Source organism: Taudactylus pleione, unplaced genomic scaffold, assembly GCF_031769625.1.
Source record: "Taudactylus pleione unplaced genomic scaffold, aTauple2 ptg000788l, whole genome shotgun sequence".
NCBI lineage: Eukaryota > Metazoa > Chordata > Amphibia > Anura > Myobatrachidae > Taudactylus > Taudactylus pleione.
The window spans coordinates 3,529,023-3,545,780 of NW_028285190.1; the positions used below are offsets into that span (position 1 = coordinate 3,529,023).

General features: G+C 40.5%; 1 protein-coding gene across 1 annotated transcript in view; it reads right to left on the reverse strand.

The window, feature by feature from the left end:
• Window positions 1–11,282, reverse strand: part of LOC148475027 (patched domain-containing protein 3-like) — a 33,353-nt gene extending 22,071 nt beyond the window's left edge. The window contains exon 1 of the mRNA XM_088457827.1: window positions 10,533–11,282. Within this exon, the coding sequence (XP_088313953.1) occupies window positions 10,533–11,282 (750 nt within the window). The remainder of the gene's footprint in view (window positions 1–10,532) is intronic.
• Between the last annotated feature and the right edge of the window lie 5,476 nt (window positions 11,283–16,758).

The window sequence follows — 16,758 nt, forward strand, 5'->3', positions numbered from 1 at the left end:
CTATCATTCTCACTTGTAGCTTCCTCATCTTTTATCCCTAGCATCTCCTGGCCTCCCCTATCTCTTCCCTGGCCATTCCCCATGAGGCCATGGACCTTTTTCAGGTGCACTATCTTATTTCCCAATTTAAAAAATGGTGGTTGGGGGGCGCCAATGCTCTCCCTGGCACAGGGCACCAAAAAGGTCTATTTACAGTTTTGCATTTTCCACCATTGGGTGGTATAATCGGGCCCTTACAAACTTTTGCTATGGGACTTTCAAATACCTACTTATTCCCCTGATGCTAGTAATGCCATACTGACTGACAGAAAACTAAGAAATGTATAGATCTAGTAGAAACCCAAGTTTCTAAAACTTGTAGTAGAACAGAACATCCATAGCCCTCTGTGCGGTGCTGCAGATCCCATGTTGTGTCCTATAAACAAAGCTTAAATAATGATAATAATAATAATAATAATAATAATAATAATAATAATAATAATAGCTGGTTCTGCTCACATGCTTAGATGACAGACTGCTAGATTAACAAGGAGCAACATTTATTTCAGAGATAACAAAAGCGGTAGATTAGCTGCAACTGCCGTGAGTCATCTATAAAAGCCATATATAAGTGCAAGGTATTTGGGTAAGTAGATATACTGTATATAGTAAGGAGACACTTTTATATTGGGTGTTATATTTAAAAATCCTAATTGTTTCAATATGTAATTTACTGGTTTGACTAACAATACAGAAATATAGATATTGTACCAGAAAAAGCGCTTATAGAGTGACATGAAAATTACAAAAGATCACCAAAGTGTGTATCACATCTAATAGAGACACATAAGTAATCACCCTAAACAGGAGTCCATATACTGATCCTTCAGTCTGGAGGATGGATACAGAAACCATATATGGCCACTATAATCGCACAGGATATGTTGCGAACAGCCTCTTTCTTCCTCCTTTTAAATCCCAATACTGAATTTCCATAGAAAAAATGCCTTCCAGCTCCTGATCACTCAGTCCAGTTAATCAACCAGAGCATAGGATGACACATAGAGAATACAACAATAATAGTGCAGATTCCTTTAAAAATGGCACAATTTTAATCACAGATAACTATTACAAGATAAAAAATCAATGAAAGCATATACAAATCTCCTCTGGTCAGAATCGGCAAATCGGTCCCAGCAGCTGTCAGCACCAAGTCCCAGATAGAATGAAGGATAGTGGTACCTGGTTCCGGATACCTAGGTCCACCTAAGGGGATGACAACACTGGCACAGCCGGCACTGAAGACACTAGGAGTCCAAGCAGTAGTGAGCCACGCTTAACGCGTTTCAGACCTGTGGTCCTTCGTCAGAAGCGTGTATGGCTCAAATCAATCTCTCCTTATATACACCATTAATGCTCCCATCTGTTCCTTTTCACAATCAGCAGTGCTCGCTAGCTGCATAGACCAGTCCTAATACAGTATTTCTGGGTGCGTTCCACCATCAACCGGAAGTCACGTGTTCGCGTTCCACACATACCCGGAAGTCATGTGTTTGCGTTTCAACTGGCTCCGATCACGTGACATGTGCACAGAATATATAGAAGCATGATGTGTAGATAAAATATTGTAATTTGTTTCCTCCAGATGGCAGTCCATTAATGAATTTCCACATATAGTCATTGAATAACAATGTAACAGTTATAAGGACTGATACTCTGATTAATGCAGATACCAGGTACACTGTTGCATATAAGTGTGTTTATGTGTAGCCTAATATCAAGGCCAATTTACAGGGTAAAACAGCTAAGAGGAATCTAATAAAAATTATAGACCTTGGGTCTCATTCAGACCCAGTCGCAAGCGCTGAACTCTCGCAACCGGGTCAATGTTAAGGCTCTGCGCACGCGCAGCGGCTGCACTACACGTGTGCAAGCCCCGGAGCGAGAGAGAATTTCTCTCGCTCCGGAGCTCACTACAAAAGGGGTGGCTGCCATTTTGTGGGCGGTCACACTGACATCAACAGTGATGTCAGTGGGGAGCTTCCTGCTCGATCAGAGCAGGAAGCTCCCTGGGGCTTGCGGTTGCCGAGACCCAAACTTAGGGTCTTGTCGCAAGCCCTGATAGTCGCGATGGTCTTGACCATTGCGACCATCAACCTGGTGGGTCGCTAAAGCTGTGGGTGGTAACCCACAGCTTAGCTAGCGACAAGGAGGCTGCACTTGAAAAGTGAAGCGGCCGTCCTCATTCAGAGAGAGCGCTCGCTTCTAGCGACCACCTCTGAATGAGGGCCATTGATACTTCACAACCACCACTGATTAGTCTACATTTGGCACAACATACTAATATGAGATCACTATTCAAATACAGCCCTATTTTTACAATGTATTAAATGACACATCACAATATTAAAACCCATATAATTATATTGATTAATATCTACCCACCCAAGCTGTCTAAGTTTACAGCACATTATAATTTGAGATACATTGTGATAGAATATTCTGTCTTTAGAACAACTATATTTTCCTACTCTCATCTATTGTAATGGATTTAGTCATCCTTCAGTCAGCCTGTAGTGGAATTTGATCTTTCCCAAGTTTATTTAGAACCCAATCTCTGTGTCGTATTTTATCAGCCTACCTGCTCCTCTGATGGGGAATTCATCTCAGTTACCGTATTTGTGACCTGCAGGAAACCCTTTCATTATGCTGGGGGGTAGGTAGTTGTGTTTATAAGGGATGCAGGTATTGACACCCGCTAAGAGCCACTCATTACGTGGTGCAGCCACCACCAAAGCAGCTAAGGGCATACTTTTACAAGCATGTATACATGATGTTTCTTGATCTTCAGTTCAGATACTGTATTCACTAAGCATTATTGGAGACTGTCCAATTAACAAAATATTTAATATTTCTGAGCAAACGCAGGCACAGGGTAGTCAGCCCACCAGCTGTTGCTAGTTTGGAAAATGTCTGATAAACAAAGTAGTTTGCAGGAATCTATGACCTGCAAATTTATTTTGCTCTAGGGAATAGGATCATCACCTAGTAATAGCCCTCATCTTTCCCAGTCTATACCTATTGTTAGGTCTGTTGGTTGCTTTTCAGAAATGGTTGATGTCTCTTATTTGCCTCCTCATTCGGTACTGTAGCAATAGCTTTTATTTTATGTATTATAATACCCAGTGAAATTAATAGGAAGGCTATGAAGCTATGGATCATTTGTACAAAGTGGCAGAGCCAGATTATAACTGGTGCACAAACCTTCACACCTTCAAACAAATCCACCCTTCTGCTGTGCTACAGCTGCCAGTGCTGCCACCCTCCATACCTCCATATGCTGCAAGTGTGGCACGTATTACTCCCCTTTCTGCACAGATTCTGTACGGGGTATGTTGCCCATGAAGTCCACACCCCCATAAACCTGTATTCATGGGAACATCTGAGTTTTCTTTTATACTCATATTTTTATGCCAGCAGTTCTTGATTCGGAGACAAGATAACTCCCCATTCATCCATCTATCTGTCTGTCTGTCTGTCTGTCTGTCTGTCTATCTATCTATCTATCTATCTATCTATCTATCTATCTATCTATCTATCTAACTATCTATCTATATCATGTTTTATCACTGGGAAAATAAGGACCCTAATGCTGGGCATACACGGCAAGATAAAATGTCTGTCAGACCGACAGACATTTTATCTGGCCGGCTGCCAGCCACAGATGTCCGCGGCATACACTGTGAGAGAAATCTCACAGTGTATAGCCCGACATCCGCTCTCCGCCCCTGGGGGAGGAGACATTTCCCTGTTCCTTCCGTAGGAAGGAACACAGGAAATGTCTGTCTGTCGGCCGCGCTGGGCATACACTGCCCGATGCGGCCGACAGTTAACGGGTAAATATTGCATCGGACGGGCATGCTGGACAATCCAGCATGCCCGACCGAGCACTATTTAACCCTCAGTCGCCCCCCCCACGCTACAATTATCGTGTCGATCCGCCGATATCGGGCGGATCGTCCCGATAATTGCAGCGTGTATGGCCAGCATTAGTATTGTATTTCTTTGGTGTGCACATAAGATGTTCATTCAGAGGGCTGTATTTGATGTCTTTTCCTCTAGAGGTACCTGAATTAGAGATGCAGCAGTGTCTATGTAGGATACAGTGTATGGATTTTTTGCTACTGCGCATGAACCAAAGCCGCCTTATGCATGCGCCGCAAATTGTTAGCAATGGCGATCACAAAGAGGATTTATTTGCAAAGTGAGTGACAGATAGTCAGGGATGGGGGGGTGTTAACGGACGGAGGCTAGAAAAATGCAGGCGTGTCAGTACCGCTTTGTGAGCGTGCCCTAGTGAGCCTCTGTGAATTTGTTCACAGCTGGAGAGGCTGCGGTGTTGTAGGTGAGATGATCATTCTGAGACAGCATAGGCTTGCTCATAAGGTTCCATGTGCGTACGATATCCGACTGATGTTTTCGCATTTGGACGTAAGCGGGAGATGTTGTACACAAGACGGTGGATGACTCATTAGCAAATATCCCCAAGTCTGCTGCATAATGGGATCGCAGCAGCACCGGGCATTGCGTGCCTTTCTGAATCAGGCAGAATATATGGGCATGTGGAAAATAAAGTATATTAGACCAGTTATACTGAAATCAGATTTTTTTTTTGTTTAAAAAAAATAAATCTATATTAATGGGTCTATGTACTAAGCCTTGGAGAGAGATAAAGTGGATGGAGATAAAGTACCAACCAATCAGATCCTAACTGTCATTTCTCAAACACAGGCTGTAAAGTGACAGGAGCTGATTGGTTGGTACTTATCTCCGTCCACTTTATCTTTCCAAGGCTTAGTACATAGACCCCTAAATGTGAGCCCCAAAAACTTTTTCAGTTCTGGCAGAGGAATGGGCTTTGTATACTGTAACCTGATGTCGGATTCCCAGCTATGAGCTGTGAAGCATAAAGTTAACATTTGTTTGTCTGCAATTCAATATAAAACCTCATATAAATGTAATAAGGTGACTCTCTATAATGCCTTGCTGTGCTTTGTATGAAGGAACATTGTGAGTCTTCTTTTTAGGGGGACAACCGCATAGGGTTAAGTAATTCCTTCTGCACACTTCTTTGGATCTTTACTTTATACCCATGCAGTCTGTAGCTGTCCCTTTGCTAGTGCATGGCAGCTTCCCTCCGCGCAAACCATTCCTGTCCAGCATTATACATTTGACTTACAGTCTGTAAGTCATATTGTACAATAATATAACACCTGCTGAGCCCGTAATGTGTGCCCTGGCTTCATCCGACAGTGCCATGAGAAGTATGCCCCCGCTTGCACAGCTACCGTACTGTAACTAGTAACAGCTTCCAAAAAGGCACTAAAATTAAAATATAAATAAAAGAAACTTTGGCACTAATATAAATACTAATATATCAAACTTATTAATTTGTTTCAATTATACATACAGCTGCAGAAATTCCATTTTGAGCTTATGGATGCTCAAAAAACAAAAACTAACACAAATCAAACCAAACAAATAGGACTCTGCGCTTACAACAAGAAAATATGTGCCTGCGCTTGAAAATGAGTAAATGTATAAATGAATCTTCTTGTAAATGAAGATGACTAAGTACTGTATAGATTTAATTATTGCTGTATAGATTTAATTATTGCTGTTTTAGAGAATAAAGAGGAGTCACAATACTCCTCTCTGTAATCATTAATAGTGTTTTTAAAGGAAAATGCTGGGGTGGGGCAGGACAAAAAAAGTGAGGGGAGAGACTGATAATAGCCTTGATAAAGTTACTATGGAGGAGTGTAGAACAGAATAAAAATTTCAGGATAACAAAAATCATGCACATGCAAAAGCAACAATAGTCTCAAAAAAAAAAAAAGGAAAAAAATCTGGCAATTAGAAAACAAGGTGCTGTCCAAAGTTTTTGGTAGTTGCGCTCTGAAGGGTCGGTGTCCCATAAACTCTGGTCCGTCAACTTACCCGGTGTCCTGCAAGTGCCAAGGTCTTCTTATATCCTTGATGTTAAGTCCTGCTGCCTCCTGTTGGAGTGTGTGCCTCATTACACACTCACTAATGGTCCACCTTGATCACCAGCCGCGAAGTTATCTGCCAGAGCCCACGCTCCCTTACGGTCACGTGGTCCCGGCTGACAGTTGGCGCGACCGGCCGCCTGACCCACCAGCCGGTGGAGAGACTTGTGGGATGTAGTCAGTTGGCAGTTTGGGCTGTGCAAGTGGACTGTGCACAGTTTGGACGCTGTCCTGGATTAGTTTAGGAATGCTAGGCACGAAGGTGCTGAGGTCCTATGCTATGGGGATGAGGTCGTGTGACCCGGCAATCCAACCCAGGTAAATAGCAGAGTTTAACACGGGCATAGCCCGTGAAATCCTGCTGTGTGTACGACGCACTCCGGGTCTTGATGACCTGCAGTGCGCCGCAAGCCGGCCGATTGTTCCCGCTTCAGTGGCGCTTTGAGATGCCGTCATCCACTATCACACTGGACAGCCGGGTCTATGCAGACCCGACTGTGGTGTGAGCGGCGCCGACTCTGGTATATCCTGAGTCGGCACCAGCTAAGTTCCGGGTCTGATCCGGATAGGAACCCTGTTCCAACTCCGGGTCAGACCCGGAATTTTGGTGGAAAAGAGGTATTAATGATTACAGAGAGGAGCATTGTGACTCCATTTTATTCTCTAAAACAGCAATAATTAAATCTATAAAGAACATACAGTACTTAGTCATCATCATTTACAAGAAGATTCATTTATACATTTACTCATTTTCAAGAGCAGGCACATATTTTCTTGTTGTAAATTATAATCTAGGGGTCTGGATTACCCCCAGGTGCCCGCTGCTGATTTACTTCTTAGAGAGTAAGCGCAGGTTCTTCTCATTTAATTAATAGGACTCTGCGCTTATTCAATCTTCTTGGTTCAATAGTGGAATGGCAGAATTAGATATCAGTCAGGAGTCAGGACCCAATTGTATAAATAGCAAAATTATTGTACATTTAATTCAATAAAAATCTAATAACAATTGACATACATAGTAGCTCTACATAATACACATGAAATAAAAACTTTATATAAGTTGGATCCAGTAAACTAATAGTTGTTGAGTGGTGTAAAAATAATAATAATAATCGGAATTTCTGTGTATACAATAATCCCGAATGACAGTAATGCCATAGCTCAGTTCATGTCCGCTTAGCGTCAATTTAAAGAATTCTGTTTGATCCGCTCCCATAGCTGTAAAACACAACTGTATAGCAATATGAATAAAAGATAATATGTCAATGTGTTGTTCTGGGATTTTGCCAGATATTTACCCAGCACCCCCGTTTGCAGATACCCTTGATTGGTTTTTTTTTATTTGACATTATACAGTAATTTATCAATAGTAAAATTTGCAAATAAATTAATTTTGTTTCCAAGTGAACCTCTGTGAAACCTGATGAAGCAGATAAAAAAATTCACCTGTGGGGTTTTATACTGTGTACAAATGAGAAATAGAAAATAATGGGTATTCAGGGTGCACTCAATCCTCTTGTATTGTGTAAGTATAGTTAACAAAAATTCATTTTTATAAAATGTATTAACATTATACCCAAACAGCAAAAATATTTTCAAAATGATATAGGATAGAAGGGTATAAGAAAATACATTGTGGTTAAAGGTGAAGCTATGTGTCATCTCATATATATATATATATATATATATATACATACATATATATATATATATATATATATATATATATATACAAATCAAAGGTACAGTAAGAGGGAATTAATATATCCCCAATCCAATAAAACCAATGCAATAGGGTATCCAATCTGTAACTCTACCCATATTGGGTAGGTTGTTTTGGGGAATTGTTATAAAAGGGAGTATTCAATGGGGATGGGTACGGGATGCCGACGTTTGGGATCCCGGCGTTCAGAATTAAGATGCCGACATCCCGACACTTTGTCAGTCAGTATCCTAACTCTCCCCCTTTTCCTACCCTAACACTCCCTTCCTAGTGCCTAAACCTAACCTCCCCTCCCTGCACACTAAACCTAACCCTATTGCCTAACCCTAACTCCTAACCCTAACGCTAACCCTCCCCCTAACCCCGCTACTTACCTTCAGGATTCCGGCAGTCGGGGTGCCGGTGCCAGGATTCTGACAGGTGCCAGGATTCCAGCACTAGTATTTGGACCGCCGGAATCTCTATTTTAACTGCATCTCTATTCGGGGTACTAACACTGGTTTGGCTATTAGTTTATTATAATTATTCCATTAGTATACAGTATATACTGTAGTGTTTCTGTCGCATAATTCTTCCAGTGTACACTATTTTTTACTTTGTTAAGTTTGTCAGACTTGTTACCTTCTGTTTTTAACATGCAAAGAAACAGAATAATTTGTTTTAAAATTATGTAACAATTGTGTGGTTTAGTTATACATCTTTATACACATAGAGATTATGCACATAGGATTTATATTTCCAGTAGGCTTAATAATAATGTCACAAATGGCAAGTCCATTTAGTATAAATTTTTTGCTTTATATGGTAATGTGCTTCCATGATAAATAACGTAATGTCTGACAATTATGCAGGTTACTTATTATCCATGGAATTACAGGTGCGGTTATGTGACAGTTATAAATGAACAGTAGCTAATGTACTACATTCGTAGTTTGTTAAAATGCTAATGCTGGAAAATACCTTTTATTAGTAGTTATAAACAAACAGTAGCAGCGTGAATGTATAGCAGCAGGATTTTTATAATGCACAGTTCAGCGTTCTAGTTCCCCAGAGCCGCTATAATCATTTGCTTATGGGTTTGTGTATATCTATATGTGATACATATTTCATGAGGAGAAAAACTCTGCGTCATGAGATTTTATTGTATTTTTTCTGATCACATAATTGTTATTAATATTTGTCAATGGTGGAAGTAACATTTATATATACTTAAGGTGCATACACAAGACAATCAGACAGCGATAACAATATCGCTGACTTATTGACCTGCATCTTCCCGGAGTGCTGGATGATCGATATCCATCATCGAGCACACCACCAATGATGGTTAGCAACCCACGATCAATGATTGCAGGTCCCTATAGTAACCTGGTCGATATCGACCAGGTTGGCCTGCATGAATGGTCGTACGTGCCCGCACATCGCAGGTCGTTGGTGGGTTGGAGGACTGAAAAATGCACGATATGAATGATAATGATATGATCAACATCGTTAATGTTCATATCGTGCATTTTTATCGTACCGTGTGTACGCACCATTAATATGATTGGATTTAACATGAGTTATTTATTTTGACTCAGCTTATACAGAAAACACTAAATTAAATTCTCTTTTTTATTCTTTTTTTCTCCTTTCAATTCAAAATTGGAGACGTGTTTTGGTACATAAGAGAATCTTAATTACACCTTGAAAAAAGAGAGTGCAATTTGAATTAATCAATTACAAACTGATTTTAAAATAGACCATATCTCCCATGACAGAAGTAAATGCAGATCATTAGGAACATTATGAATTAATTTATTTTCAGGATTCATATTATAGTCCATCTGTGTCACAGTAATCTGCTAAAATGTTGAAGCTTGCATAATATTTTTTTAAATTCTTTATGTTGATTCAGATACATATGAGGCCAAATTCAATTACTGTACCCATGGTTCGTGGCTCCTGGGTTACATGCTGAGAGCTATTCAATTACAATCCGCGGTAAGCCCACAGGTTGTATTTAATGTGGATTTCTATTTACACCCTCCTGAGTTGAAATTGTAATTATTATATTTTTATACAGTACTTATTTTTTAGTTGATATAACACAAATCCACACAGACCTCAGTAGAACATCTCCAACCTAAACTCCATTCCACCTAATTTTTGCATCGTGACAAAGTAAGGCAGCTGCTTCAGATGGAAAGTGTTAGGAAGCAAAACCGAAGGGCATTATTGTAGGAATGTTAATATTCTTGCTGCCAAAACCTGAATGACAGTTTATTAATAAATCTAAAATTAGAGTAGCAATATTAACCTTTTGTATTCAAGTTTTATTTACAGTATGTTTGTATAAGAGATGAGTATGTCTTACTTCCATTGCTGCCTGAAGCAGCAGGATTTATGGGTCAACTTGTGCACTTGTCCAGATTTTAAAGATAGCCGTACTTGAGCACAGGCGTATTAATTAGTACCTTACTTATTTTGTTTTATCCATCTGTGCTCAATCATGGATATCACTAAGACTTGGACTGTCAGTGTGCCTCGAGGACGGAGGTTGGGAAACACTGAAATATAGTAAATAGGATACCAACATCTTTCAGCAAAGCACAATAAATGAATAAATGTACTAAATAAATATACCTATTTAAAGGTATATACTAAAGAAATGTGAGCACTACTAGAAGTATAGATTTTTTTTGATCGACAACTCATTTAAACATATTTTTAAATGTATTAAACACATTTTCGCAGTATAAAATTAAAGTAGAAAAAATATGTATTCATTTGAAACTTACCTTTATTTGTTGTAGTTGTAGTGTATCTATATTCTGTGAGATGGATTCGATAAAGTGGTGGATCCATCGCTGGCTTCGGTTGTTGTCCTGCTCATTATCTTCTCTCAGGTAATAGACTAACCTGATTGCTTGGGCTTTCTGCACAATATTGCCTGAGTTCAGTGTCACCCCACCTAGGTATGTTCCAAGGAATTTACCCTGAAACATGGGGTAAGTTATATCTATTGTCTCTATCAGACTCATGTTACCTTGCACTGCGGATAGGAGTGGATTGGCTGCAATGCATTTTTGACCCTGTATTTCTGCACACAGCTGCTGGAAATTGAGAGTCGCATAAGCTTCAAGCTGCTCGATGGTGATGTTCAGGTTCTGCACCATCTCATCCAGCTTCAGTAACTCCCTGAAAGTGTCAACATTTAGGACATTATTGGACACACTGACAGCAATGAGCGAGACAAATGATCCTTCTGTATACAGTCGCTGTGCAGAAAACTGGCCTGAGTCATTGGTTGGAAAATGCACCTTGACAAATTCTCGTTCAGATTTAGCTGGACCTCCAAGTGGTGTGAACTGGCCTTCTATGTTATTAGCTTCTCTCTGAGGTAAAAAGTAAAAGCCAGCTCCCAGCCCAGCAGATAGAATAAGAGGAATAATTAGGAACCACCAGGGGTACCTTGCCACCAGCTTTCCAAGCCCACAGAATATGCGAGAGAGGGGTTTCTGTATACAGTCTGTTTTACAGCGGGACATTATCAATTTCCTATTATCTCACAAAGAAGGAAAACAGGGGAGTAAACAGCCAGCATAGTTAGTTTGAAGTATAAAGTCAGACTATAACAAATATGTTTTGATAAGCAAGTCAAAGCAGATAATTGGATGATGAATGGTATAATTTCCTACGTAAAACAGAGTATCTAGGGAGTTGTTGATATATTTATGGCTTGGAAACTAATTGACTATGACCTTTGAAGCATGACCATTTTTCCTCAGAAGAGTGCTGTTAAATATTAGACTTCTTGTTTTACAGATAAACATGTGTTACTTGATAAGGCATGTAGGATTCTTGGCAAGTGGAAGAGCGGTGTAGCATCATGAGATAAGACAATTAATGGATTAATCTATGAGGGAGGATCAAGGCTGCAATTGTAGCACACACTTTGTGGGTTATATACAAATAACTTTTTAATACAACATTTCTTATGTACACTTGATGGAACTTATTTTCTGACATCTTTTGGAGTTTGAGGAAAAGAGACACGATTTGCATACCAGTAAATATGAGCCTTTATGCTTACTAGAGATGTGCGGGTCCTATTCTCAGAGAACTGATAACAACCCGAATTTAGGGGTTCAGAGTCAAACCGAGTCCGAGTTCGTAAGCGTATTGGGGTACAGAGTCTAACCGAGTCCCGGTTCGGATCTTCCCAAGGTTCAGATCTCAGATTTAAAAACCGAACTTGGGTTTTGGATTGCATGCTAACAGGTCAAAATGATGTCATTTTAGCTGTTTTTTTTATATTATTTTGAAAAAATACAAATCCAAAACCAAAACCCATGAGGGAAGTTTTGCAAAACCTAAACCAAAAAACAGGGGTCAGCGCACATGCTTACATTGTTACTGTACATCTATATATTAAGTTGCTCTTTAGATAGATGAAGTCTGATGTAAAGATCATAGAAGCACTTGGAGCAAAGATGTGACAGTCATCATAATTTACTCAAACTTGCACCAGCTAAAGGACACAAATAAAAACACATTTCCTGTTTCACAAATATAAAGCAGAGATGAGCGGTTCAGTTTTGGCTCAGATCTACCAGCCAAGTTTGAATTTCGGAAGGAGGCAAAACATCATCTTTTATGCACAAAATGTCATCTTTGTCCATGAAAAATTATGTGTTGCCTCGTTCTGAGATCCGAACTTAGCGGAAAGATCCGATCCAAACCCAAACCGCTCATCTCTAATATAAAGATAGGAGAAACCTAAAATAGGACACATTTCAAAGGACTTTTACTTTGTACTTATACACCTTTTCTATACTGCACTTACAGTGCATCTGGAAAGTATTCACAGTGCGTTACTTTTCCCACATTTTGTTATGTTACAGCCTTATTCCACAATGGAATAAATTAGTTTTTCTCCTCAAAATTCGACACACAATACCCCATAATGACAGAGTTGTAAAAAGTTTTTTGGAGATTTTGGCAAATTTATTTAAAAAAAAACCCCTAAGAAATCACATGTACATAAGTATTCACAGCCTTTGCTCAATACTCTGTTGATGCACTTTTGGCAGCAATTACAGCCTCAAGTCTTTTTGAATATGATACCACAAGCTTGGCACACCTATCTTTGGGCAGTTTCGCCCATTCCTCTTTGCAGCACCTCTCAAGCTTCATCAGGTTGGGTGGGAAGCGTCGATGCACAGCCATTTTCAGATCTCTCCAGAGATGTTCAATCAGATTCAAGTCTGGGCTCTGGCTGGGCCACTCAAGGACATTCACAGAGTTGTCCTGAAGCCACTCCTTTGATATCTTGGCTGTGTGCTTAGGGTCATTGTGCTGCTGAAAGATTAACCGTCGCCCCAGTCTGAGGTCAAGAGTGCTCTGCAGCAGGTTTTCATCCAGGATGTCTCTGTACATTGCTGCATTCATCTTTCCCTCTATCCTGACTAATCCCCCAGTTCCTGCCACTGAAAAACATCCCAACAACATGATTCTGCCAACACCATGCTTCACTGTAGGGATGGTATTAGCCTGGTGATGAGCAGTGCCTGGTTTCCTCCAAACATAACACCTAGCATTCACGCCAAAGAGTTAAATCTTTGTCTCTCATGGTCTGAGAGTCCTTCAGGTGCATTTTGGCAAACTCCAGGTGGGCTACCATGTGCTTTTTACTAAGGAGTGGCTTCCGTCTGGCCACTCTACCATACAGGCCTGATTGGTAGATTGCTGCAGAGATGGTTGTCCTTTTGGAAGGTTCTCGTCTCTCCACAGAGGAATGCTGTAGCTCTGACAGAGTGACCATCGGGTTCTTGGACACCTCCCTGACTAGGGCCCTTCTTCCCCGATTGCTCAGTTTAGACGGACGGCAAACTCTAGGAAGAGTCCTGGTGGTTCTGAACTTCTTCCATTTATGGATGATGGAGGCCACTGTGCTCATCAGGACCTTCAAAGCAGCAGATATTTTTCTGTACCCTTCTCCTGATTTGTGCCTTGAGACAATCCTGTCTCGAAAGGCTACAGACAATTCCTTTTTTTTATTAAATTTGCAAAAATCTCCAAAAAACTTTTTACACGTTGTCATTATGGGGTATTGTGTGTAGAATTTTGAGGACAACAATGAATTTATTCCATTTTGAAATAAGGCTGTAACATAACAAAATGTGGAAAAAGTGACGCGCTGTGAATACTTTCCGGATGCACTGTATACATGAAAGCCCTGAATCATTTTACAAAATATAGGGAGTTATGAATGCAATTTAAAATAGGGGCACATGTGTTTTATGCAAAAGAAAGTTGCAGTGCAAAAGAAAGTTGCAGTGCAAAAATTCACTTAAGTCAAACTCTAAATGCGGCCCTAAGTCAATATAGTATTTTAATATCTTGTTAATGGAGGAATCCACTAACAGCGAACCAGCCTAGGCATATCCTCTGCAGCAGCACATAACTGGGCAAGTGTGGTGATCCTCTAAATAGGTGACTTGACAAATTTTGCTTGTGGATCAGATCATTCAACTTTCTACCTAGAGCAATATAAATCTGGGTAATCAATAAAGTAGCTGACCTCTCAATTGGGAGACATTTCTTCGCTTAAACTGTAGCCAGCACTTACATTCTACTCTCCATGAGCAGGCTGCTTCCCTGGCTCCTGCAGCAGCATCAATATTGTCACTATGGGAAACTGGGGATGGCCATTGATGGCTCTACCATTGACGGTCGATGTTATTTAACTATCACCAGAAAACCATCAATGGTTCAACCATCTATGGGTGAGTGCTGTGCATGTGCATAATTAAAACATCAAGTCACCCCCAGCCTATGTTCTTCAACATTAGGGCATCAAAATCTGTGGTTGTAAAACCATCGATAGTTGATGGCCATCCCTTGTGGGAACACATTGACTGGAGGTCGGGCATCTGTGCAGAAGCAATGATACTTCTGGTCACTTAAATGCAAGAACAAGAAGTTCAGTTGCCTGAGCAGTAGAGTATTCCCAGACCATTGTGAAAAAGTCTTTCACTGCAGCCTTTTAAGGAAGCTTTACCTAACAACATAAGTTAGGTGATTAGTCTTATATGCAGACATAAGACCCTAACTCCTGAGCCTTAGCATATATGCTCTATTTTGTTGGATAACTGCTGTCTGACCCAGATTTCTTAAAATGTGGATCACTAAATGGTCTTCATCAGTAAGGGTATCAGATTCTGAATCTAATGTTGGTTGTATTAAATCGAGTGGTATTTCTGGTTATTATATTATATGGTTTCTGCTAAATAGTCTGATTCTATTATCATTTAAGATGATCAAATCTCACCATAGGAGAGAAAGACAATCCTTTACTAAGTAGGCCTATATGATCCGGCAATAACATTTTATGTGAAAGGAAAATCACTCTGAGATGGTCTTCTATCTGCATTTGTTTATTATTCTTTGGGGTTTCTGTGTGTTTTTCTGTTCCTATTGTCCTCTGTACCTTGTATTTCTTTTTGCCTCCTCTTCCTCTTTGATATCTACCTTCCCTTCTACGTGTGTGAGGAACTTCTCATTCATGTTTTTTTATTGAGATTTTAACAAGCAACAAACAAATAAAAAGAGCAAAAAAATTACATAAAGGTGATGGGGAAGGAAAAAAAAGGAAAAAATTATATATCATATACTGTATAACATACTAAATATATGCTGTTAATACCACCAGCAGAGGGGCCTGCTGGTGTATGGTGCAGAACAATAAAAAAATAAAATAAAATGCAACTTTTAATCAACACTAGTCTGTAGCTGGCAGCTTTAGTGAGGGTGAGGGCATGGCAGGGGGCAGGGGGTCTCTCACTAGGCTGAAGCTATGCCTAGGGTGCCAAGAAACCTTGCACCGGCCCTGGTTAAATTACCCCAATCCATTATTCTTGGAAGTGAATGCTCCAGAGCAGCGATGGTTCCTACCCTCTTAGAGGAGGGGGGCTGCTGCCACTGAGAAGAAGAGGCTACTGAAGAAAGAACTTACCGCCGGTGTAGCCACCTACTGGCCGGGTCCCGGGACCTGCAAAATTGATGTGACAGGCGCCGGGACTGGCACATGTGCACTAGCGGCAAGAAACTGCACATGCACATTTTCACCGGCTTCCAAAGGGCTGCATCGTCTGCAGCCCTTAGGAGCCAGGCAGGGCTGGCTGAAAGACAGAGTAGCGGCTTCCTACTGGAAGCCGCTCTCTGCTAGCAACCCAGGTTGGCAGTCCCAGGGGCAGGAGACACCTCCCCATGAGACTGCCTGTTGTGTTTCTGACTGGCAGATAGCACTTCCAATAGTAAGCCACTGCCAGTCACAGTGTAGCAGTGCAGTCACAGACTGAACTGACTTCACTGAGGTGGTGGATTTTACAGGGGGGGCTGCAGCCTTGCATCCCCTAGGTAAAATCTGCCACTGCTCCAGAGACAACAGATGGTACTGGGCTCTTTCACTGCAGGATCTCCAAACAAGTCCTATACCCTTGTACATATTTTTTCAAAAAAACTTATGACTCCTGAGGGGAAATTATTCCATCAGTGACAGAGAACTTCTTGCAGTTATAATGGCATTCAAGGAATGTAGACATTTGTTAGAAGGTACACAACACTTAGTGATTACATTTACAGTACGGATCACGAGTATTTAAAGTCCACTAAGACACTAAGGGATAAATTTACTAAGGGTTGATTTGATTTTCATTTTGTAGTTTGATTTAGCTCACCTCAAACCAACTCAAATCAAAAGTTCAAATCCCTCATTTACTAACATTCGATTTGAGAATCATTTCTCAAATAGAATTCGATTTGGTTCAGTTTGGAACAGTGATTTGCTGTTTGATTTGGCATGTTCATGTACAAATCGTGCAGCAAATCCCTCTTCAACCCGAACTGCAAATCCCTGTCTGCAGTGAACTGCTTCATGCTTTCACTTTCAGCATGAGCAGTTAGTTTTCACACAGATACATGCAGACATCAGTGAGATGCTTGCATGTATCTTATTGTAGC